The 24,255-nt window shown below is 38.0% G+C and overlaps 2 protein-coding genes across 2 annotated transcripts in view; one reads left to right on the plus strand and one right to left on the minus strand.

Moving 5' to 3' along the window:
• LOC124619737 (TBC1 domain family member 23) overlaps nt 1–16,891 on the plus strand; it is a 221,771-nt gene extending 204,880 nt beyond the window's left edge. The window contains exons 12-13 of the mRNA XM_047146310.1: nt 5,131–5,325; nt 16,184–16,891. Coding sequence (XP_047002266.1) covers nt 5,131–5,325; nt 16,184–16,265 — 277 coding nt within the window. The 3' untranslated portion in view covers nt 16,266–16,891. The remainder of the gene's footprint in view (nt 1–5,130; nt 5,326–16,183) is intronic.
• Nucleotides 16,892–18,660: 1,769 nt separating this feature from the next.
• Nucleotides 18,661–24,255, minus strand: part of LOC124620040 (transcriptional regulator ERG homolog) — an 89,381-nt gene continuing 83,786 nt past the window's right edge. Inside the window, exon 3 of the mRNA XM_047146706.1 lies at nt 18,661–19,821. Within this exon, the coding sequence (XP_047002662.1) occupies nt 19,401–19,821 (421 nt within the window). The 3' untranslated portion in view covers nt 18,661–19,400. The remainder of the gene's footprint in view (nt 19,822–24,255) is intronic.

The raw sequence follows: 24,255 nt of genomic DNA on the forward strand, positions 1-24,255 counted from the left end.
TCTTACAGTTAAAAGACTCAAGAAACATATATCATGATGACATGTATATGAGTCAGAAGATTTCTTTAAATGAACACATCACCATTTGACTGTATTGTTGTTTAATTACGACCCATGTTTCGGCCCTTTGTGCCATTTTCAAGTGACTGAGTTTATGTCATTAACATATAGTGCAGGACATCAAGCTCAAAATTGGCCATAAATAAAGAAAAGTATTCGTTCCCACAAAATGTCAGACGTAAAATAATCATCTCGTAAAAAGATCGTTAAATAATAGTGGGAGCATTTCATATTTAGTAAAAACAGGTTTGCTTTGGAATATAAAAGATGAACACATGTCTATCATTATAACTCAAGCACATGCATTCATCTTTTATATACCAAAGTAAACCTGAAAAATATAATGTGTTCCCACTATTATTTATTGATCCTTTTGCAAGTTTTTAATGATTTTACATCTGGCATTTCATGGGGAGCGAATATTTTGAGCTTTATGTTCTGCAATATACGCTAATGACATAAACCCAATCACTTGACAACAGCATAAAAGGCCAAAACATGGATCGTAATTAAATAAACAACAATACAATCAAATGACAATGTGTTCGTTAAAAATTATTTTATGACTGTTGCTCAGCATCACCAAAAAAGATTATTTTTAGATTCTGACATGGGTTACAGCACAGTGTAAGTAATGTGTTATTTTTGACATTTTTCAGTACTATAACTGTCGTATGCACGATATGATGTTAGTGCCATTATGTATATACATACTGTTAATTTTTTTTCATGTTTTGCAATGTACTGCCTGATAATGACCAATACTGCCAAAATTGCAATAGTGCAAATAAATAACTTTTAGATTCAAGTTGACAATGATGCCTTTTACAAAATGTTATGTGACTGTGAAACCAAACCACCAGAAGTTAATAGAAGTGCTTTGTTGCAATTATCAACTATTTAAATGTTAATAAGATTAATGAGAATGGTGGGAAACACAAACTAACAAAGCATAAATGGCTAGACAAGAAATGGAAGGCTGTAGAAGTGTACGTGACCAGGGGAAGATAGATTCTACATATAGGGTAACGAAAGAGACATTTAGAGAAAACTAAAGCAGCTATATGAATATCAAGAACTCATAGAAAAGCCGATACCAAGGAAAGAAAGGAAGGATGAAAGGGGAAGGAACATAGAACATCTATATAAGGGAAACGAAACTTGAAGACAGTATGTAGGCAGAGAAGAGGAAGTAAACGACGAGATGAAAGAGATGATACTGTCAGAAAAATTTGACAGACCACTGAAAGACCAAAGTCAAAACAAGTCCCCTGGAGTAAATGACATTCCCTCAGAATTATTGGTACCATTGGAAGAGCCAGCCATGGCAAAACTGTTCCAGCTTGTGTGTGAGATATTTGAGAGGAGGAATACCCCCAGACTTTAAGAAGGATGTAATAGTTCCTATTCCAGAGAAGGCAGGTGTGAACATTACCAGACCTTCAGTTTGATGAATCATGAGTGTAAAGTACTGACACAAATTGTTTACAGAAGACTGGATAAATTGGTAGAAGCTGGTCATGGGGAAATGTGGGAACTCGTGAAGCTATACCAAACCTGTGACTTATTGGTAGCAATGATAAAATACAGGAACCAGATTGTAGTTATAAAGAGTCGAAGGGCATGAAAGTGAAGCAATAGTTGAGAATGAAGTGAGGCAGGATTGTAACCTATCCCCCATGTTATCCAGTCTATACATTGAGCAGGCAGTAAAGGAAACCAAGGAGAAGTTTTGAGAGGGAATAAAAGTTCAGAGAGAAGAAATAAAAACTTTGAAGTTTGCTGGTGTGATTGTAATTCTGTTGTAGACTGCAAAGGGTTTGGAAGAGCTGTTGTACAGAATGGATAATGTCTTGAAAAAGGTGAATATCAACAAAGTGAAATGAAGGCAATGAGACTCTTGGTATTTTGGGAGCAAAATAACTGACATTAGGTATGATAAAGAAGATATAAACTGCAGACTGACAATGACAAGAAAAGTGTAAAAAAAGGGGAAAAAAATCTTGATGTCAAATATAAATTTAAGTGTCAGGAAGAATTTGCTGAAGGTATTTGCATGGGGTGTAGCTTGTATGGAAGTGAGACGTGGATGATAAGCAGTTAAGACAAGAAGAGAAGAGAAAATTTGAAATGTGGTGTGACAGAAGAATACTGAAAATTTTATGGGTGCATTGAATAACAAGTGAGGGAAAAAGAAATTTGTGCATTATTGGACTAAAAGAAGGGAGTGACACATTACGAGACATCATGGGATCGTCTGTTTGGTAATGGAAGAGAGTGTGGGTGAGGAGCAAAAATTATAGAAGGAGAACAAGAGACGAATACAGTAAGCAGTTTCAGGAGGATGTAGGTTGCAGTAGTTATTCGGAGACGAAGTGGCTTGTACAGGATGTAGTGACATGGACAGCTGCATCAAACCAGTCTTCAGAGTGAAGACCACAACAACAACTAATAGAACAATCATAAATCTCTAAACATCCCCAAAATTTAGTTGTATCTGAAAATAAATTCCAAGTTGTTGTTTGTGAAATTTTTTATCTCAAATTAAACTAGATACACCATTGTTTACTTCCCAGTATAAATTCTGTATTATGTTAGATACTATGATTATAAAAGAAGCACCGACTTTTGGCGAACGTACTGGATACCTGCAATTGTTAATTATAATTTATTCAGATTCTGCAGGATAGTCAATAGAAAAAGTAAAGTGGAGTGCTGAAATAAACTGTTATGTAGCAGACATGAGACAGTGGAAGTTAATGATAGAGAAAACTTTTGATCTTTTTGTGGATTTCAGTTCATACTTGAAATAGTTTTTAATGAACAGGTCAACCACTTGGCAAGAAACACTTCAAATGTAGGAGTTTTCAGACATACTACAATTCCAAAGTACTGTCTTGCATCGTGTGTGAAAAACAAATCTTGAGGACATTATAAAAAGAACTTTTAAATACTTCATGCTATTGAAGGCAAGTGGTATGTTATGTTCCAGCAATTCCTGTCAAATCTTGGTTCACTGACGATGGGATGAACAGGCAACTCATCATAAAGATAACAAGAATTGGGTTTAATCAAAAAATGTATCTCAGCTCATACTCGCAGAATTGGTGTTGTGAATGTTTCCCAATGAGACTGCATTGACAAATCTATTGGATTTGTAACTCCCATGCTCTGAATATGAAGATCAGCGGGAAGAACTAATCAACTAACTAAATAAACCAGAGGTCTAATTTCCTTTTGGTATATTCCAGTTATTACTGTATTCAGAAACTGTATACAGTATACAAGACTTATTCAAATTTTGGCATAATATGTCAGCTTAGCTTGTAGCTGTTTTTGGACACTGAATATGTCATTCAATTTAATATGAACATAATGACAAATGTGCAAACTTAAAACTGTGTCATGTGGAGTGTATTCAGTAATATTTACTTGTGTGTTGTATACATCTACTTAATCTATATTTCTATCACATGCTGATTTTGTTTAATACTGTATATCAAGGATGGCTTAGTGGCGTGATAAATACCAAATTCATAAAACAGATTGAAGGAAAAGCTGATGCAAGTCCAAAATATCAACAATATTAGGAAGAAGATAGATTGCTACTCACCATAAAGATGACTGACTGAGTTGCAGACGGGAACAAAGAAAGGCCAAAGCCTTCTTCTCTGAGAACTTTGGCCAAAAGCTGTAATGTGGAAAAGTCTTTTTGTTGTGCGCGTATACAACTCGATGGGTCATTTTTATCACGAGTAGCAATCTATTCTTTTGCTAATATTGTTGACATTCCAACGTGAGGTTTCCCTTAGTAGATGCAAGGCTGAGGTTCATTGGAAAAAACTTAATGTAATTAAATTCATCTATGCAAGAAATGACTTACAGAACACTGGCTTGACTGAATCTGTAGTATATCTTGTCGGTCTGGGACCCTTGCATAGTAGGATTAACAAAAGAGATACAGAATATCCATCAACGAGCAACTCATACTGTTGTAGAATCGTTTAGTAACTGTGAAAGCGTAATGGAGACACTCGATGAACTCCAGTGCCAGTTGCTACAAGAAAGGCATTGAGTATCACAGTTGAAATTCCAAGAGCATACCTTCAGAGAAGGAGGGCAAGATAATTGTGTATGTCTTTTTCTTTAGAAACATGTAGCATATGTTTGTGTTAAACAACAGAAAATATATTTGCAGAACTTTAGTAAATGCAGTAGTAAAAACTGTTTATTTGTGGCCTACCAAGGGATGACTTTGTACTGTACAGAATTGTACCTTACATCATTACACCAGGTTTTTGAGTTGTGTGGTACTTAATAATAAATTATGACTTTTGGAATTGGCCAGTGAGCATCGAAAGAGGATTTATTGGTCCATACACATTCTTTATGGCAGAAGCAAAATTTGTTTTTGAATTCCACGTATTACAAGTCTCTATGAGCTTGCTTACGTTGCAATGTGACATCCCTGCTACGGTGACTTTAACTCATTTAGAGTCTGTTACATAATCCTGAAGTCCTCTCTAGTGTAGTCTTCATCTGTCTGGGGCTACCAAACCCTGAAGTCAATGAAGCATAGCTTCGGTCATGTACTGCTTCGAGCACTGTGTTATGGTTGTGTCTACATGACCAGTGTGGTTCATAACACATGAACAAGGCTAGTGTGCTTTATGGGGGACACAGTTTAGCCTCTTTATAATGAATCTGCCTAATTGTACATTTGAACACCCCTACAAGAAGTATTCCACTTACCTGCATACTGCTATTCTGAATTAATGAATAACTGTGCATTCATGGCACAGTATACCCTTTTGTAGCTGGCTGGACTTGAAGGTGGCATCTCCTGTCACCTAATGAATGGCAAAATGTGTTGATATCATGTATGGAATGTCAATTAATGGTGTGATACCTACTATTTCACTTTGAAACAATTCCATTTAATCCTTTGGCACACCTGCATTTATTCCTAATGGTGTATGGTATTAACAACTTTTCCAAAAGGATATAATAAATTTGATGTCTAGTTTTATGCTATTTTTTATTAACACAATTTTTGTCTCTTGTTTACAGTCATTTGCTGGTCACTGACAGTCATATATATGTTCTGCGTGATATACCTGAACGTAAGGGGCTTGCACACATTGCGGTGCGTCGTCCATTGTCTGCAATAGTGAAGATAACTTCCAAAAAGAAACATCCTGAAGTAATTACCTTCAAGTACGGAGTTCCTGAGGGTGATGGCCTTATCATCTCTGATATGGACAAGTAAGTTAAGAACACCACCTCTTTGGTTTCAATTTTCATGTGAACACTGTCATACAAATACTTCTTTAAGGTTTAGGTTGATGTTAGAGCTGAGTGCGAGCCCCCCCCTCACACACACACACACACACACACACACACACACACACACACACACACACATTCACATCCTCCATGACTGACTACAATAATGTCTGCAGTAAAGTGCTTCAACTGAAGGTGAATTCTAGTAAACGACAAAGTACTGTCTTATATGCTTACAAGAACATTGATATACTTTCTATTACAGGCAGGCTGCAAAGCCAGTTTAAACATTGTAAAGGGTCAGTCTCCCAGCCTTTCAGGATTTGAACTTTTTTCTCAGTAGGTAATATTGGCACATTTAAAAAAAATAGATGGGAGGGGTGTACATGACAGAATGGAATTCAGTTAGTGAAGAATGATGCATAATACTCAAATTTCTGAAACTGTAGGATATTACTGTATGAGAACACAGAATGAAATGAAATCAAGAAAGGAGAAGAAAGTAAAAGGGCACAGCATGGCTGAAAAAATATGCAAAGCAGAGTGCAAAAATACAGATAGAAATGGAAGAAATACTTTATGATGAAACTGGTTGATCTATGTGAACTGATGAGTAAGATTCTGTTTGTGGTGTATGAAATTGTTGAATTTAGGAGAGATTATCTAAGTGATTTGGAAGGCTGAACCGATACTCTTTACCCTGCTACTTTGGTTCAGAGGACAGTCAAGAGACATTATTATATGCTGCAGTTATTGTAGAATGTATTTTAGTGGTCGTGCTGTCTACAAAACATCTTATGCATAAGACTTTGGAGAAGTCAGTTTAGAGTATCCACGTGAAAGTGATTTCTATGCATAATTGTTTCAGATTAAAATAACACACCACATACATTAAGTTATTTCTATGGTAAACTTACAGATTTATGTATTCTTCAGTGGAGTAGAAGTTGTGATACTCTAAATATGTCTTTAAAGATTTTCTGAATGTTTTAACCTTGGTAATTTCTTTTATGGTTCTGGGAAGTTTGTTACAAAATCCTACTTGGGAAGTACCATTTTATCGCAGGGACGTGTTAATTTGGGCCATATGTAAGTATTTGTTTTGTCTGACAAAGTGATCATGAATACCACAGTTTTTTTAGAATCTGGAGTTGTTATCTGTCCTATTTATTTTAAAGAATATAAGGGTTTCCATAATGTAGACACATGGTAAATGAGGAATACTAGAAATTTTAAATACAGGTTTACACGAGTCTTTAGGTTTGCATCCAGACATGATTCTAATGGACCTTTTTCACAGTTGGAAAATGCTGCTAGCTACTGTAGGGTTTCTCCAGGAAGTGACCCTGATGTAATGCAAGAATGAGAGTAGGCATGGTATGCGTTCATTACTGTTTTCTCGCTACAGCAGGATTTTAGTGAGCAAAGAAGGTACCATGTCTTGCTCAGTTTTGCGTTAAGATTTTCAATATATTTCTTCCATTTTACAGTGCTTTGCGGCCATAGTCCTAAGAATTTGGTTTCCACACTGTTAGCAACTTGTTCATTATTGATGGAGATAAATGAGATATACTTACCCATGTTTGGAGCATTGTGGAACTTCAGAGCAACAGTTTTTTTTACTATTTATTACAAGCTGATTATTCTGTGACCAGTTGCTATTTTGTGTCAGTGTTTACTGATTCTTCTTTTTTCCCCCCTTCTAATAGAATTGGCATGTCAAATGGCTGCCGGCCACTGTGGTCGAGTGGTTCTAGGTGCTTCAGTCCGGAACCGAGCGACCGCTACAGTCGCAGGTTCGAACCCTGCCTTGGGCATGGATGTGTGTGACGTCCTTAGGTTAGTTAGGTTTAAGTAGTTCTAAGTTCTAGGGGACTGATGACCACAGTTGTTAAGTCCCATAGTGCTCAGAGCCATTTGAACCTCCTTTTTGTGGCAAAGGCTGCCAGTCTTGCTTGCAAAATGAAAGCAGAGCTCATCATTTGCAGCATAATCGACCGGACAGATTTCAGACCTTTGGTGCAGAGCCGAATGGAGGGTCTGAATCAGAGGCTCAGATGGTTCTGCGACTGTCTAGGCTCCAGATTCTTTGACTTGCGCCATAGTGTGGTTGGGTTTCAGGTTGCACTGAATAGGTCAGTAGCCCATTACATGCAGGAGGTGGCTACACAGGTTGCAGAGCCTGTGTGGTGTGGACTGGGCGGTTTTTTATGTTAGAGGGTCTTGTGGACATTCAAAAAGGGCTTCAGTCTCAAAGGGAGCAGGTCAAATACAGGAAGAATGTGTATCTAGGAACCATCAGTATAACACTTGTAAACTGTTGTAGCTATGTTGGGAAGGTACCAGAGCTCCAAGTGCTAATAGAAAGCACAGATGCTCAAATCATTATAGGGACTGAAAGCTGGCTAAAGCTGGAGATAAGTTCAACTGAAATTTTTCCAAAGAACTGAACAGTATACCAAAAGGATAGGCTAAGTACATTTGGCGGTGGCATGTTTATTGCTGTTAGAAGTAGTTTTATCTTCTAGCAAAATTGAAGCAGATAATTGCTGCAAGTTAGTATGGGCAGAGGTCATTCTTGGCAACTGGACTAAGATAATACTTGGATTCTTTTTCTGACCTCCCAACTCAGATGATACAGTTGCTGAAAGGTTCAAAGAAAACTTGCATGTAATTTCAAACACATACCCAACTCATACAATTGTAGTTGGTGGTGACTTTCATTTACCCTCGATATGTTGGCAAAACAACATGTTTAAATCTGGAGGTACACATAAAACATCATCTGAAATTGTGGTAAATACATTCTCTGAAAATTATTTCGAGCAGTTAGTTCATGAGCCCACGCAAATAGTAAACAGTTGTGAAAACACACGTGACCTCTTAGCAACAAATAATCTTGAGCTAATAACAAGCATCAAAATGGAGATAGGGATTAGTGAACTCAGGGTTGTTGTAGCAAGACTGAATATTGTAACCGCCAAATCCTCTAAAAGCAAACAAAAAATATACCTATTCAAAAAAGCAGATAATAATTCTCTTGATGCCTTCCTGACAGACAATCTCCACTCCTTCCAAATTAACAGTGTAAGTGTAGACCAGATGTGGCTTGAATTCAAAGAAATAGTATCGACAGCAATTGAGAGATTTATACCAAATAAATTAGCAAACAATGGAGCTGATCCCCCTTGGTACACAAAATGGGTCAGAACACTGTTGCAGAAACAATGGCAGAAACAACGAAAAAAGCATGTCAAATTTAAATTAATGCAAAGTCTCCAAGATTGGCAACCTTTTACAGAAGCTTGAAATTTAATGTGGACATCAATGTGAGATGCTTATTATAGTTTCCACAATGAAGCTTTTATGTCAAAGCCCAGCAGAAAATCCAAAGCCATTCTGGTTGTATGTAAAGTATGCTAGTGGCAAGACACAGTCATTGCCTTCGCTGCGCGATAGCCATGAAAATAATATCAATGACAGTGCTGCTAAAGCAGAGTTACTAAACACAGCCTTTCGAATTTCCTTCACCAGAGAAGATGATGTAAATAGTCCAGAATTTGAATCAAGAACAGCTGCCAACACGAGTAACTTAGAAGTAGATATCCTCAGAATACTGAAGCAACTTAAATCACTTAATAAAATCAAGTCTTCTGGTTAGATTGTATACCAATAAGGTTCCTTTCAGAGTACGCTGATGCAATAGCTCCATACTTATCAATCACATACAATCGCTAAGTCAACAGAAGATTAGTACCCAAAGAGTGGAAACCTGCACAAGTCACACGAGTATTCAAGAAAGGTAGTAGGAGTATCCACTAAACTACAGGCCCATATCATTAACATTGATATGCAGCAGGATTTTGAAACATATATTGTGTTTGAACATTATGAATTACCTCGAAGAGAACAGTCTAGTGACACACTTTCAACACAGATTTAGAGTACACCTTTCTTGTGAATCACAATTAGCCCTTTACAAACACAAAATGTTGAGTGCTGTTGACAAAAAAGGCTTTTGGTGCTATACCACACAAGCGGCTTGTAGTGAAATTGCGTGCTTACGGAATATTGTCTGTTATGTGACTGGATTCGTGATTTCCTGTCAAAGAGGTCACAGTTCATAATAATTGACAGAAAGTCATCAACTAAAACAGAAGTGATTTCTGGTGTTCCCCAAAGCAGGATTATAGGCCCTCTGCTATTCCTTATCTATATAAATGATTTAGGAGACAATCTGAACAGCCATCTTAGGTTGTTTCCAGATGATGTTGTTTATTGTCTACTAAACTCATCAGAAGATAAAAACAAATTGCAGAATGATTAAGAAAAGATATCTAAACAATGCGAAAATTGGCAATTGACCCAAAATAATGAAAAATGTGAGGTCATCCTCAAGTGTGTTAAAAGGAATCCGTTAACCTTTGGTTACACAATAAATCAGTCTAATCTAAAGGCCATAAAATCAACTTAAATACCTAGGAATTACAATTATGAACAACTTAAATTGGAAAGAACACGTGGAAAATATTGTGGGGAAGGCAAACGAAAGACTGCGTTTTATTAGCAGGATGCTTAGAAAATGTAACAGCTCTGCTAAAGAGACTGCCTACACTATGTTTGTTTGTCCCCTTTTGGAGTACTGCTGCACGGTCTGGGAGCCTTACCAGACAGGATAAAATGGAGTACATCGAGAAAAATCGAAGAGGAGCAGGATATTGTCTGTTATCGCGAAATAGGTGTGTGTGTGTGTGTGTGTGTGTGTGTCATAGACATGATACAGGATTTGGGATGGGTGTCATTAAAAAAGAGGGCATTTTTTGTTGCAGTGTAATCTTCTCACTAAATTTCAATCACCAACTTTCTCCTCTGAATGTGAAAATATTTTGTTGACGCTGACCTACATCAGGAGAGATGACCATCATAATAAGATAAGGGAAATCAGAGCTCGCATGAAAAGATATAGGTGTTTGTTTTTTCCACGCGCTGTTTGAGAGTGGAATAACAGAGTGTTATTGTGAAGGTGGTTCAATGAACCATCTGCCAGATACTTAAATGTGATTTGCAGAGTATCCATGTAGATGTAGACGAAGATCTGCGAATGTGATTGTTTTATGAGCATCAAAGTTTAAACTTAGCTCTTTTATGTACATAAGGGAGAGAACGGGTCCCATTACTGATCCTCGGGGTGCAGTGTATTTAATTAGTTTATAGTCTGAGAAGTGTTCCGAAATAGTTTTTGAGTAACATCTGTGTGCTTGATGCATACTGCTTGCTTAAGACTGCACAGGAAGGAACTGAGCCAGTTGTTGGACAGACTTTGAATACCATATTTGACAGCAGAATTTTATGATCCATCATGTCAAATCTGTTGACTCCTGTTTCTTGTCCATCAGGTTTAATATGCAATTGATGCACTTATAAATGGTGGTTGTTGTTGATCTCAGTGGCAGTTGTTGTTGATATCTTAGTTCTGAATCTGCATTGTTCATTGCATAAGATATTGCTTTTATTTACAAATTTCATAAGTTTGTCATACATAGCCACAAGAGTGTGCATGCTCTTTGAATCAATCCACTGTGGGTGAGTGGTTGCTTTTCTCTTACTTTACATATAAATTTCTCTAACACATTTGAAATGCAAGAGGAACTTGTGATGAGCCTGTAGTTATTTACATTATTTCTCCTTCTTTTTTTGTGTTCTGGAATAACTTCAGGTGTGTGAATATTTCAATTAGATTTGGTGCACACTTCTTTAAGATTGTAGCAGGGACACCATCAGTGCCAGAAGAGTTGGAATTTTTTAGTCATTTTATTGCTTTTGGTACTTCATCTTGTGAGACAGAGGTGATGTACAGTGACCCCCTACAAGCACTTATTTTAAAGCCATTATAGTGAATACAGGCTCAGATCAAATTGACAAAGAACTTTGCATTATGAGCCCACTTATCAGTATGATGTTTCACCCTCTCTGGCCTGGATTCATACTGGTATGGTTGGGAAAGGTACCACAAATCTGTGGTTTCTTAACCTGCGGCAAGCCGGCTCACAACTATTGTAACTAGTCCTCCATGTCCTCGATACTGTCACTGGGATGGAGTAGACTTTCAAGCTGGTGCCAAGTGTTCTGTTGGGGACAGATCTGGGACTCTTGCTGGCCACTGAGGTACCTCAGCATCAGACACACAGTTCTTAGAAACAAATGCCATTTGAGGATAAGCATCATCCTGTCAAAAAATGTCACTGCGTTACTATCGCAAGAGAGAGAACCCACGAGGAAGTAGAATGTCCATCACATATCTTTGTGCCATCAGAGTTCTCCCTGTTGCTTCCGGCCATGACCTGAAGTAATACCCTACGGTTCCCAAACTGTGATGCCAGGACTAATACTGCTGTGCCTCTCAAAAGCATTGAAACAAAGGGATCTCACCCCCAAATCACCACTGTGCTTGCCGACAGTTGTCATCCAGTGTAATGCAGAACTGCAATTCGTCGCTCAATGTAGAACTGACCACTAGATGTCACGAGAAGTGGACTTGTTTGTAGAAGGCAGGCTGTACGTCAAGTGATTACATTGTACTCAGTGCACAATATGGCAATCCTCCCTTTTGTGGTCAGACGTGGTCATCTGGAACACTGATGATGATTCTGCCTGCCCTCATGTCCCCTGAAGTTAAACATCAGTCCACTGTTGCAACCAAATGTGGATATTATAAGATTTGACCAGCCACCCAGATGGAGAACCTCAGTGAGGCCCCTTTCAAACACTGTCAGATGCTGACACCATTGCATCACACAGGTAGGCATGATCTTTGTGTTATTTGCAGCGGCCACTCAACATCTGACACTGTTTGTGCCACTTATAGACTCTACCAGGTCTGGTAGAAACATGAAACTTGAAGAACACTAATTCACTCTAATGGCTGTTCTGCCTGTCACAGAAAACTGGACCTCTGATCATTTACATACCTACCAGTCGTGTGTTTGTGTATGAAGTAATATTAACATCTGATCATGTCTTATTGGTTATTCACTTTTTTTGTTAGGCAGTAAATATGTTACACACATTTAGTTATCGATCTTCCAGTACATTTTTGTCCCCTTTCTTGCAGTTCTCTTCCCTATGAAGTACTGGTGTGTGTGTGTGTGTGTGTGTGTGTGTGTGTGTGTGTGAAAAAAAAAAAAATCTGGAGACTCACATGTAAGAATTGACCACTACATGTCACGGGAAGTGAACCTGTCAGTATAAAAGGGGATATGGAGTTTTGTGTTGTCATTAGAGAAGATGGAATGTGTCAGCCAGGAGAGCTCATTGACTTCAAATGTCGGCTAATCATTGGATTTCACCTGAAAGACAAATCCATCAGGGATATTTCAACCCTTCTAACACTGGCCAAGAGAACTGTTGATGTGATTGTGGAGTGGAAACATGAAACAACCACAGCTAAATCAAGACTAAGCAGACTTCACATACTGACAGATAGGGATTGTCGAGCATTGCAGAGGGTAGTTTCAAAGAAAATTCCAAGAAATTAGTGTAGGAAATAACAAATGACTTCCAAAATTGCTATCAGCGTTTCAGCTATCACAGTGACTTTGCGTAGGGAGTCAAAAAGAATGTGGTACAGTGGTTGAGTAGTTCCTTGCAAGCCACATGCTTGTATTTCTGTAGTCAAGTGCTAAGCAGTGTTTCAGATGGTGTAAAGAGCAACTTCACTGGATAGTGGATGACTGAAAAAAAGTAGTTTGGAGTGCTGAATCATGCTGTACCCTTTAGCAGTCTGATGGAAGGGCTTAGGTTTGGTGAATGCCAGGAGAATGTTACCTCTCATTGTGTATAGTACTGGCAGTGAAGTACAGAAGATGTGGTGTTCAGTACAGTGGTGTTTTTTGTGGTTAGTGTGCAGTTTGCTTTATTGCACTTAGGAAAATGCTAAGTGTGGAAGGTTATGAATGCATTTTACAGCATTGTGTACTGTGAACGGTAGAGGAACAGCTCGGAGATGACAATTGTTTTTATCATCATGATAGTTCACCCTGTCATAAAACAGAATCTATGAGACAATCGTTTCTGGACACTAACATAATTCTAGAAAAAGAACTGGCCTGCCCATATGTCAGTGAATTTTCCCATTTGTATTTCATCATTATAATTAGTGCCCATTTGTGTTTGAACCCCCTTATATACTTTTTTTTTACCACTTTTTCTATCTGCAACAGTCCCAGGTGGCATTCAGTGTCATGGTAAGTGCTGGTAATAATATTCTGGTTCACAATTGTATACCCCCCCCCCCCCCTCTCTCTCTCTCTCTCTCTCTCTCTCTCTCTCTCTCTCTCTCTCTCAAACATTCCACATGGGAAAAATATATTAAAAAACAAAGTTCTGTGACTTACTGAACGAGAAAGCACTGGTAGATAGACACAATAAAAAACACACACACAAATTTCAAGCTTTCGCAACCCACGGTTGAAAGGATGTGGGTTTTAAGGGAGAGGGTAAGGAGTCATTCCAATCCCGGGAGCAGAAAGACTTACCTTAGGGGGGAAAAGGGACAGGTATACACAGGCAGACATAGTATATATTTTAAGGTGGTATAAGATATTCAAACTGAAACCATGGGATTGGAGCATGGAAAGAGGCAGTAGTCCACAATAATTATGGAAACTGATGTTAGAAACAAAAGCAGGAAATAAAGAAAGATGAAATGGATGGAAAACAGTTGCAGCCTCTTACCATCTAAGTGGGATAAGCAATGAAGAAAGAGAGAGAAATTTCAGTATATGACTGAAAGCGCAAGGACCTTTTCTGATATACTCATTAACCACATTGAGGAAGAATTTTTTGAGCAATTTAAACATATGGCCAACAAAGAATGTCAGTTTTCAATAAAATAGCACAAAGACTTTTACTAAAACAGTTACATCATTAACAGCTTGTTTCTGTTGAGTGGTACAGAGGAGAAAATTGCTAGTATGCATTCACAACTTATTAGTGTGCATGATAAAATCAAAGTCACCAGTGAAATCTGAGTAAATAATTGTATTAACTTCTTAAGTGTTACACTAAAGAAAAAGGATTTTGTGCACAAAATTGGAATGTATTCAGAAACCATCAACTATGGAACAATGCTAAGGTCTGCTCATGTGATACACACTCATATCAATAGTTTCAGACCTAGAAAAACTGTAAAATGTAAAGTGGAGGTTACTTAGTACAAAGTTTGGCTGAAGAACAAACAAAACACTGATGAAATAACTTGCTAAAACCAAAGTTTGGGCTTGCACTTTTGAAATAGTAGAATAATCCACATATTTAGGGTGTATATTGGTGCACATTAAGAAGCTTTCTTCAAATCAGGAAGTCATATGATTTAAATACTAACCTTATCAGGACAGCAAAAACACTATATGTGAAATGGAAAGTGAAAGGATCCCTTGTCAAATATTTTGGATTTTGAGTTATTGTAATTTTTACGTTCAGCATTAAATTCTGAACAAATTTATATATAGTTCAAACAACTTTCAAATTGATATGAGCATGTACAAAATGTTTTGCTTGTACTGAAAATTTTACATCTTCAATCAAAGGTCCCTTTTCGCTTTCCATCTCACATATCAAGGTTAAGCACAGACGATGAGAAATTTTGAGAAAGAGAAACGGAAAACATTTCAGATGCTAAATCACAGTCACATTAGTGCCATACTCATCAATGAGCATTGATAACAATGTGGGACCGCTGTATGGATGTCCTCACAAGTCTAACTCGCAGTTTTCAGTTCTGACTTGTTATGTTTGTTATTTTGGATGGAAGAAAGAACAGTGTTAAACCCATTGCAGACAGTTAGTCAATCCCACTGAATAGCACCAAGAGGATTCCCAAACTTAATGCATCCATCAAGCGAGTGTGTCACAATCAAAAATGTTCACCAGTCTTCACTGAGTGAGAAACTGCAGACAGATTTAGGATTCAACACAGATCCACAGTTTGGCAGTCAGGAACTGTATACAATGCCTTCATCATAAAATATGTAGAGATGAAATTTGAAGTGAGTATTTTGCATGGAAAACAAGCAGATCTAGTTTTATTTGTAGAGAACAATATATGTACAAAAAGTGTAGTGTTACACATTTGCACACTTAGTATTGGAAGTCTTTGTTTTGTTGATACACCTGTCTGCAGTTACCTGACATACAAGAGGAAGTATGTAGATGGTAAGATGTCCTAGACAAGTTGCTGAGTTGACTCATCTTCTAAAGAAAAGCATGATATTGTATATAATTTATTCTTGAATACACAAACATATGAAATCATGTCCTTGAAGACTACAACAGAGTGACCATTGTTATACTGCCACTGGGTGTTGTTTTCTACCAGAAGCTGTTCACTGTTTTTGTTACCGCTTTGTGTGATGCTCAGTATTGCAGTGCAGTGCTTTTTTGTGTAGGTACATGGTTCTTGTCCTGGACTGTGAGACACTAAACATGTTTGTTTAGACATAAAAAGTAATTGGTTCATCCACTCAAGATTTATTTTTCATTACACGTCATATTACACTGTTAAATTAAATGTTCTGAGACAAATGTTTTATCGTGGCTTAGATTAGATGTTCTTTTTGTTCCAATTGATTCATAATAATGAGGTTCTCCCTTTCATGACCAAAACGTCTTTGTGCCTTATTTTTCAGTATTAAGAAATATAGAATTTTCTTTCTCATTTCTGTTGAAGACAAGTTATAAAGTCTGTTTCATGGTATTGTATTCTTACATGTATAAAAACAGAAGTGTAGTAGGACTCATCTTATATATTCATTGTAAAAAGCCTCTTTATTTCTTTCAGGTTCTACATACCAAATGCAAGTGAAGCTACAAAACTAATATCACATCAGATTCTGAAGCATCTCAAATCTAAAGAGAGTTGAGAGTAAACTTGTGTGGCACACTTGATTGGTATCTGCGAAGTAATTTAGTTAATTTAGTGCAAAACCAATTTTTCAGATATAATTGTTAATTTATTTAGCTTCCCAGTTCAACTAAATTATTTAATTTCATATTGAGTGAAATATTTGACTCTTTCTTCCAGTTTTATTCAGAATGAAAGCATCACTTGTAGCTCAAACTTGTACTTATATACCTGTAAAAATAATATTTGTACATAAACTTTGTATTCATTGAAAATTGTGATACATAGTAATTAATAAGTTGTTATGATTTAAATAAGTCTGCCATACGTTGTTGCTGCATATTTTGGAAATTGTGACTTTGATCACAAATGGCTCCCCAGGAAAATTTCATTTGTTGTTTTGCCATTATTGTTATTTTTTGTAGAAAACTATTGTGATATTTGTTCTGTAGCATAAAAACCTAAGTACAATTTAAAAGCAGGTAGCATGTTTAGATATCTCCAGATAAGAATTTACCAATGTTACGAAAGATAATTTTCAGTTTGTAAGCATTTTCAAGATGGCATGAAGTTGTGGTTTTCTGTATACACAAAATAAAGGTTTTATCTATTTTTTAATAAAATTTTTAGTCAGTGTGAACTATTTTCATACAGCACAATATTTATTTACATAACCTCACACTTACGTACACATATTTACAAGACAGGAACATAAACATAGGTAGCAGTTTCATCAGAGTTAAAAGTTTTGACAACATATTCTATATTTGGTTATATGTCATACTATTTTGATTCTTGCTTTAAATAATTTTCTATTAATTACTATGTAAGGCTGAAATCTATATTATTCAGTGGTCACAGGCTGTCACTGATGTCTCAGACAACTGGATACACTGTTGGTAGTGACGCCAATGCTGAGAAAAAGACACTTGCAGATTTATTTTCTTACAGTGAGTTTCTACAGACTTCTCTCTCTCTCTCTCTCTCTCTCTCTCTCTCTCTCTCTCTCTCTCTCTCTCTCAGAAACTGATCTAGGACATTTCTTGTTATGAATTGCCTTCCGTAGAGCTACAAATTTACAACTGTGTTGAACTAAAAAAAATATTAGGGGTATTTGCATGAAATATCCTGACTCCATACTCCAGGAAAGGGAGGTAAAAGCATTAAACAATGGTGTAGCATAATAAAAGGAAGAGAACACAATACAACAATTCAAAATCATTAATGTCATTTCCATTAACATTATTCAATGGAAAATTCCTAGTAGGAAAGATGCTATGAAACAGTCAAAGAATCACATATGAACTAATTCTGTTCAAATATTCAGAGCAGGTACTATCTCAAAAACTGTGTCACAGCCAGTGACTATATAGGAATTAAAAAAAGTGGAAATTGTCCCCTATTTATGTAAAACTTAATATTGATTGGTCTTTTAAATTATTGACTAAATTGTGGGAAGAATGATGGTTAAAATGCATAGAACTGAAGTTCAGAATAGTTGTTTTACACAAGAGCATACAGTCTGTAATGATCAGCAATCAGAACCCCATGTGTTTTTAACAAATGCATATGTTGCATTTGTAGTAATGAAACAGACCTAAGGTGGAACGATATACAATGATAATTTGATTTGAATTATTGCTATTGGGGGGTACATGTTGGAATGCAGGTGGATCTGTGTGTCAAGACTTTAAAACTAAAATATTTGAAATCCTGGAATGGAAATATTTATAGTAAAGAACATTCTGAAGTACATCAACTATGCTGTTGAGTGTGGGAACAATGCTAGAATGAGGAGCTTGCAAATGTGAATACTGAAATTACAAAGTCATAACAATGAATATTTGGAAGCATTCCATCATAATAGATGTATTAACAAATTAAATATGTTGCCAGCGAGTGTCAGTTCAGACACATTAAAATAAAAGACAATCTCATACTGTTTTCTCTACAAAGTAAAGGATAATGTAAGTACAGTTTGAGAATCTAACTTATAATGGTGAAAGACAAAACAAAGCGACACTTCTTCCTTAAGGTAAGATAAGTGTTTGAATGTAAAAAAAAAAAAAAAAAAAAAAAAAAAAAAAAAAAAAAAAAAAAAAAAAAAATGGTAAAATGAAGTGATAAGGCTTGCACATTTCTAGTAAAACTTTTTCTACATTTATGTATGTTTTATTAAGTGATGATCAGCTGTAAATTTTGTTTATTGTTGAATGTTTCAGAGGAACTATAACATTTCACAAATACATCACTTTCTTGTAAACACTCAACAGAATTTTGTATGAAAATTGTGGCGCATACTGCTTCAGCTTAAGTTTTGTCTTCTTCAGATGTACAAATACTATTTGAAAATACATTTACATTCACCTTAAACAATTATTTTGTATCATAAGAAGTATGAGTTTGTTCAGTATAAAACTGGGAGTTAGTTTTAGAATTTTTCTCTAACTTGCTACCTGGAGAGAATCAATGAAATAAGTCATTGTTTCACAAAATACACAAACTTCTGCTAATATTACCAGAGTAAAAGAGAGGAAAACTGAAAATTAGAATTTGTATGGGATAGAAGACTGGAAAAGTAGAATTTGTATGGGATTAAGGACACAGTCTTCATCTGTAATGATGAAAATTGTGCTCACACTCCTATGTCTTCTTTTATATTATGAAGTAAACAGCAATTTTTAAATTTTACCGGTTTCTTTCTTTAACAATATATTGTACAAATAAAATTAACATTTTTCTACACTGTAAACTAAATTAATTATGAAAGTCACAATAGTGTTTACTGTATCACACATCTTAAACTCATATACTGCTGGTTCTATGAAGAGTACAGTGTCCATACCACTGCAGAGAAAAGTGTGTAAGATTGGTTGGCAAATAGGAGTGTCTCTTCACTTGTAAGTACAGGTTGCCTCCTTTCTCTTTTGCACACGAATGATTTGTAAGTAGTTGCAGTGGAGATAAATAACAAACTCTGCAGTCACTAAGAGAACAAGTAATGTGGACGGGACAGCAGAGTTCTCCAAGGGCTCGGCTGCTCGACCGAAATGCCGACGTGAGTGCCGTCTCGATCGGGCCACAGACGGTGGGACGTGCAGGTCGGGGTCGGGGCCACTCGTGCTGTCAGGCACGCCGGCCACAGAGCCGCCGGCTAGTTGCTGCCACTCCCCGGTCCTGGGGTGTATGGGTACCTGACAGGTGCCACCGAGTACACGGACTGCAGTCCGGAAGCTGCAGCAGCTGCCGCTGCCGCCGATGTCCAGAAGGGTGAGACTGTGCCCGGAGGTGGGACAGTGACCCCGGTAGTGCTCGGCAGCAGCTTAGCTGCAGCCGCGGCCGAGTCGGCGAGTGCGGACGCCGGGTACAGTGCGGGCCCCAGCTCACTGTGGTGTGCTTGGTACTTGTAAAGTCCATCTGACGCACCTGAACTGCCACTCGCACTTCCGCCAGATGCTGCTGCTGCCTGGGCCTGTGCTTGCGCCTGACATGCGGCCATCAGTCCGTGGAAGTCAAACTTGTACGCGTACCGTTTGCCGTGCACCTTTGTCATTATGTTCTTGTCGTAGTAGTACCTGTAAGAAAAATTCAGGTTGAAATTGCTGTGTCATTACACAAATGTGGATCACATTATGAATGAAGCAACATATCAGAGTTGTTAGAACTGTCGCTTTTAGAAATAGGAAATAAAATATGAAACAAAAAAATGATCCAAAAGCACCTGAAGAAAAGTGGAATGTGATTTGAGTTTCACACTGAGGAAAGCTTGTTACCTCTATTCAGAGAGGCAGACTACTATTTTCCTTGAAGGAAAAAAGGTCAGGTATCGCAACGAATGTGGCTGTCAATGTGCCACTAACACTTGGCTTAATACCTTAGAGTTTTTCCTTCAAAACACTCAGAGGGAAGTACTTAGAGTTCACATTCCAACCCTTATTAAACTGTATACTGTTGGGTTGTTCTTATCTTTACTGCACATTGCCATTAGGAAACCAATGATGGTACTTTTCAGTGGGACACATTTTAAGCTTGCTTCCCATTCCATTTATGTGTGGAGTTCAAGAAGAATAATTTCTTAAAGGCTTCTGTGTGTGCTGTAATTAATCTCATCTTCGCAGTCGTTATTGGAGCAATATTTAGGGTGTTGTGATACGTTCCTAGAGTCCTTATTTAATGCTGGTCGTCACAAGATAGTTGGCATCTAACTTTAAATGTCTGCTAGTTCAGTTCTTCGACACCTGTGATGCTCTCCCAAGGGCCAAGAAAGCCAGTGACCACTAATGGTGATCTTTTCTATAGGCATTTAGTATCCTCCATTGGTATGGGTCCCACACACTTGAACAGTATTCTAGGATGGATGGCACAAGTGTTTTGTAAATGATTTTCTTTGTAAGCTGACTATATTTCCTCAGGAACATATCAGTGAACTGAAGTCTGCCACATGCTCTACCTATGATTGAGCCTAAATGATCATTCCATTTCATGTCCCTGCAAATTGTTACCATCAGGTACTTGTATGAGTTGACCAATTCTAATGGTGATTCATTTATACTGCAGTCACAGGATACTGTGCTTTCCTATGTCTGACATCAGTATAATGCTTACATAATAATTTCTTCTCAGAGTGTAATTTTTGCTTGTCTATCCCTGACTGTAGGGCATGAAATTTCAACTCTTAAGTCTACTGTGCACTGACATCGAGATACTTGACAGATTAAAATTGTGCGTTGGACGAAGACTCATCCCTGCGAATGTCATGTGTTCTTAAAAATCCTGAGACACACTCACTGACAAGTGTAAGCTGTGAGTCAGGGTGTATCTTGTGACTGAATAGTTCAAATATTTGCTTTTAGACATGTGCCCTCAGCAGCAAATTTGTCAGAGTGTCAAATTTTTGTAGTGAGAGAGAGGATCAGAATTATCTGTAGTTCTAGGAAATGGCAGCATAAGAAACAAAAGTGTTCAGACCTGTGCACCTCAAGCAGTGTGTTCTATACTGAAGAGCCAAAGAAACTGGTACACCTGCATAACATCTGGTAAGGCCCCCACGAGCACACAGAAGTGCTGCAACGTGACATGGCATGGACTTGACTAATGTCTCGAGTAGTGCTGGAGGGAATGGACACCATGAATCCTGCAGGGCCTCCCATAAATCCGTAAGAGTTGAAGGGGGTGTTGACCTCTTCTGAACAGCATGTTACAAGGCAGCCCAGATATGCTCAATAATGTTTATCTCTGGGGAGTTTGGTGGGCAGTGGAAGTGTTTAAATTCAGGAGAGTGTTCCTGGAGCTACTCTGTAACAATTCTGGACATGTGGGGTGTCACATTGTCCTGCTGGAATTTCTAAGTCCATTGGATTGCACAATGGACACAAATGGATGCAGGTGATCAGACAGGATGCTTACGTATGTGTCACCTTGTCAGAGTTGTATCTAGATGTATCAGGGGTTCCATATCACTCCAGCTGAACACGCCCCACACCGTTACAGGGCCCCCACCAGGTTGAACGGTCCTCAGCTGACATGCAGTCTCCATGGATTCATAAGGTTGTATTCGTGCCCGTACATGTCCATCTGCACGATACGATTTGAAACGAGACTCGTCCGACCAGGCAACTTGTTTCCAGTCATCAACAGTCCAATGTCGGTGTTAATGGGACTAGGTGAAGTGTAAAGCTTAGTGCCATGCAGTCACTGAGTGGGCCTTCAGGTCTAAAAACCTATGTTGATAGTGTTTTGCAGAATAGTTCGCACACTGGCACTTGTTGATGGACCAACATTGAAATCTGCAGAAATTTGCAGAAGGGCTGCTCTTCTGTCATGTTGAACGATTCACTTCAGTCGTTGTTGGTCCCGTTCTTGCAGGATCTTTGTGGTCAGAGATTTGATGTTCTACCGGATACCTCATATTCATGGTACACTCATGAAGTGGTTGTACGGAAAAATCATCATTTCATCACTGACTCGGAGATTCTGTGTTCCATTGCCCATGCGCCGACTATAACATTACCCACATTAAAACTCACTTAAATCTTGATAACCTACCATTGTAGCAGCAGTAACCGATCTAACAACTCCGTCAGACACTTGTCTTAGGTAGGCGTTGCCAACCACTGTGCCGTATTCTACCTGTTTACATATCTCTGTATTTGAATATGCATGCCGATACCAGTTTCTTTGGCACTTCAGTGTATGTTGTGCTGGTGCTGTTGGATATAGTGTGAACCAAATCTGTTTCACGAACTGAATATGACATAACATCAAAGTGAATCAGTTTTAAATTGTTGTCTTACCACTTAAGATTGTAAAGACGAGCACTACTGCCACTATTCAGTTTATATCATTCATTCTCATTAATTCTGTACTGGTGGAGACTGTGGAAGCTCTGTAGCTTGTATTCATTATGCTACATATCAGTGCAGTTGCTGATACCTAATATTTCACCAACATCATCTAGTTTTCGTGTACTTCATAGAGCCGAATCATATTTTAGTGTCACAGCATGTTAAGAATTTCTTCTTCATTTACCTTTGTACTTTCACCCCTCTCAAACTGAATAAAATTCTCTAGATTTTTTTGTTGCACAACCTTCAAATAATTTCTCAAGTTTTCATCTACTTCCATCTGCTGATGACAATGGAGGAACTCTTCAGGAGCTACAGCTGTCATTTGAACCAGATGTGACAAGAAGCCAAGCTGATGTACAAGTCTGATGAGCAAAACCCAATGGTGCTTATGAGTTTAAAAATAGGTAGTTGAGACAGAAAACGGTGAATATCCAAGACCAAGTTAATTTACACAGATGTTTCAGATTACAGACTGCCCCCTGAAATGTTCTACGTTCTTTAGCGCCCAGCATTCTAAAACGTCACCTGTATCTATACTGTACACTCTTGAAGCCACCTTACAGTGTGTAGCAGAAAATTCTTTGTGTACTGCGTCACTGACACTTTTCCTGTTCCTTTTCCATTCGTGAATGGTACTCAGAAAGAATGGTCATTGGTATGCCTTCTCAGTGATAATCTCTCTAATTTTATCTCCACAGTCCTTCCTCGAGATTTGTGTAGGAGGAAGCAATATGTGTAGGAGGAAGCAGTATTTCCTCTATCTCGACACATGAGTCGCCGGTGTGGTGTCAGATAAACAAACAACCCCAGGTGGGTCTCCTGGCTAATAATGCCGTATGATCATTTCATTTCCTCAACCAGTCCTACCTGGTAATGATCCAAGCCTGATGAGCAGTACTTTAAGATAGTTTCAAAAAGGGTTTTGTAAGCTACCTCCTTTGTGGGTGAATTCTTCCAATAAATCTGTCTGGCACCTGTCGTTCCTGCGAATAGTTTAATGTGTTTGTTCCAATTTAAATCTCTTCACAAAAATACTCCTAGGTCCTGTTGGATGTGTGACTGTTTTCAGTGATTGTTTGGGAATCGTGTAACTGAACACACAACATGCTTCTCTGTATATCTATGTTCAATATGCTTAAGTTTGTTTACGTTGAGGGTCATCTGCCAAACTGTGCACCAATGGTTGATCCTACAGTTTTCTAACGTTGTAGTCTGCCCCCGGTAGCTGAGTGGGCAGTGCGACAGACTGTCAATCCTAAGGGCCCGGGTTCAATTCCCGGCTGGGTCGGAGATTTTCTCCGCTCAGGGACTGGGTGTTGTGTTGTCCTACTCATCATCATTTCCTCCCCATCGACGCGCAAGTCGCCGAAGTAGCGTCAAATCGAAAGACTTGCACCAGGCGAGTGGTCTATTCGACGGGAGGCCCTCGTCACATGACATTTCATTTCATTTCATTTCTAATGTTATGTCTCCTCTGTATGCAATAGACTTGTGGACCTCTCGATGTTATGCTTATATGTGCTGCAAACAGAAATTCTCCCTCAAGGAACCCTTGGAGTGTGAGGTCACAAATTCAGTCTTTAGTAAGGATTGTTAGAAAGTGCTGTGTTAACAGTAATGACAGGAAAAAATATTAGCTGCTAATGACTCACCATGTGCATC

Source organism: Schistocerca americana, chromosome 6 (assembly GCF_021461395.2).
Source record: "Schistocerca americana isolate TAMUIC-IGC-003095 chromosome 6, iqSchAmer2.1, whole genome shotgun sequence".
NCBI lineage: Eukaryota > Metazoa > Arthropoda > Insecta > Orthoptera > Acrididae > Schistocerca > Schistocerca americana.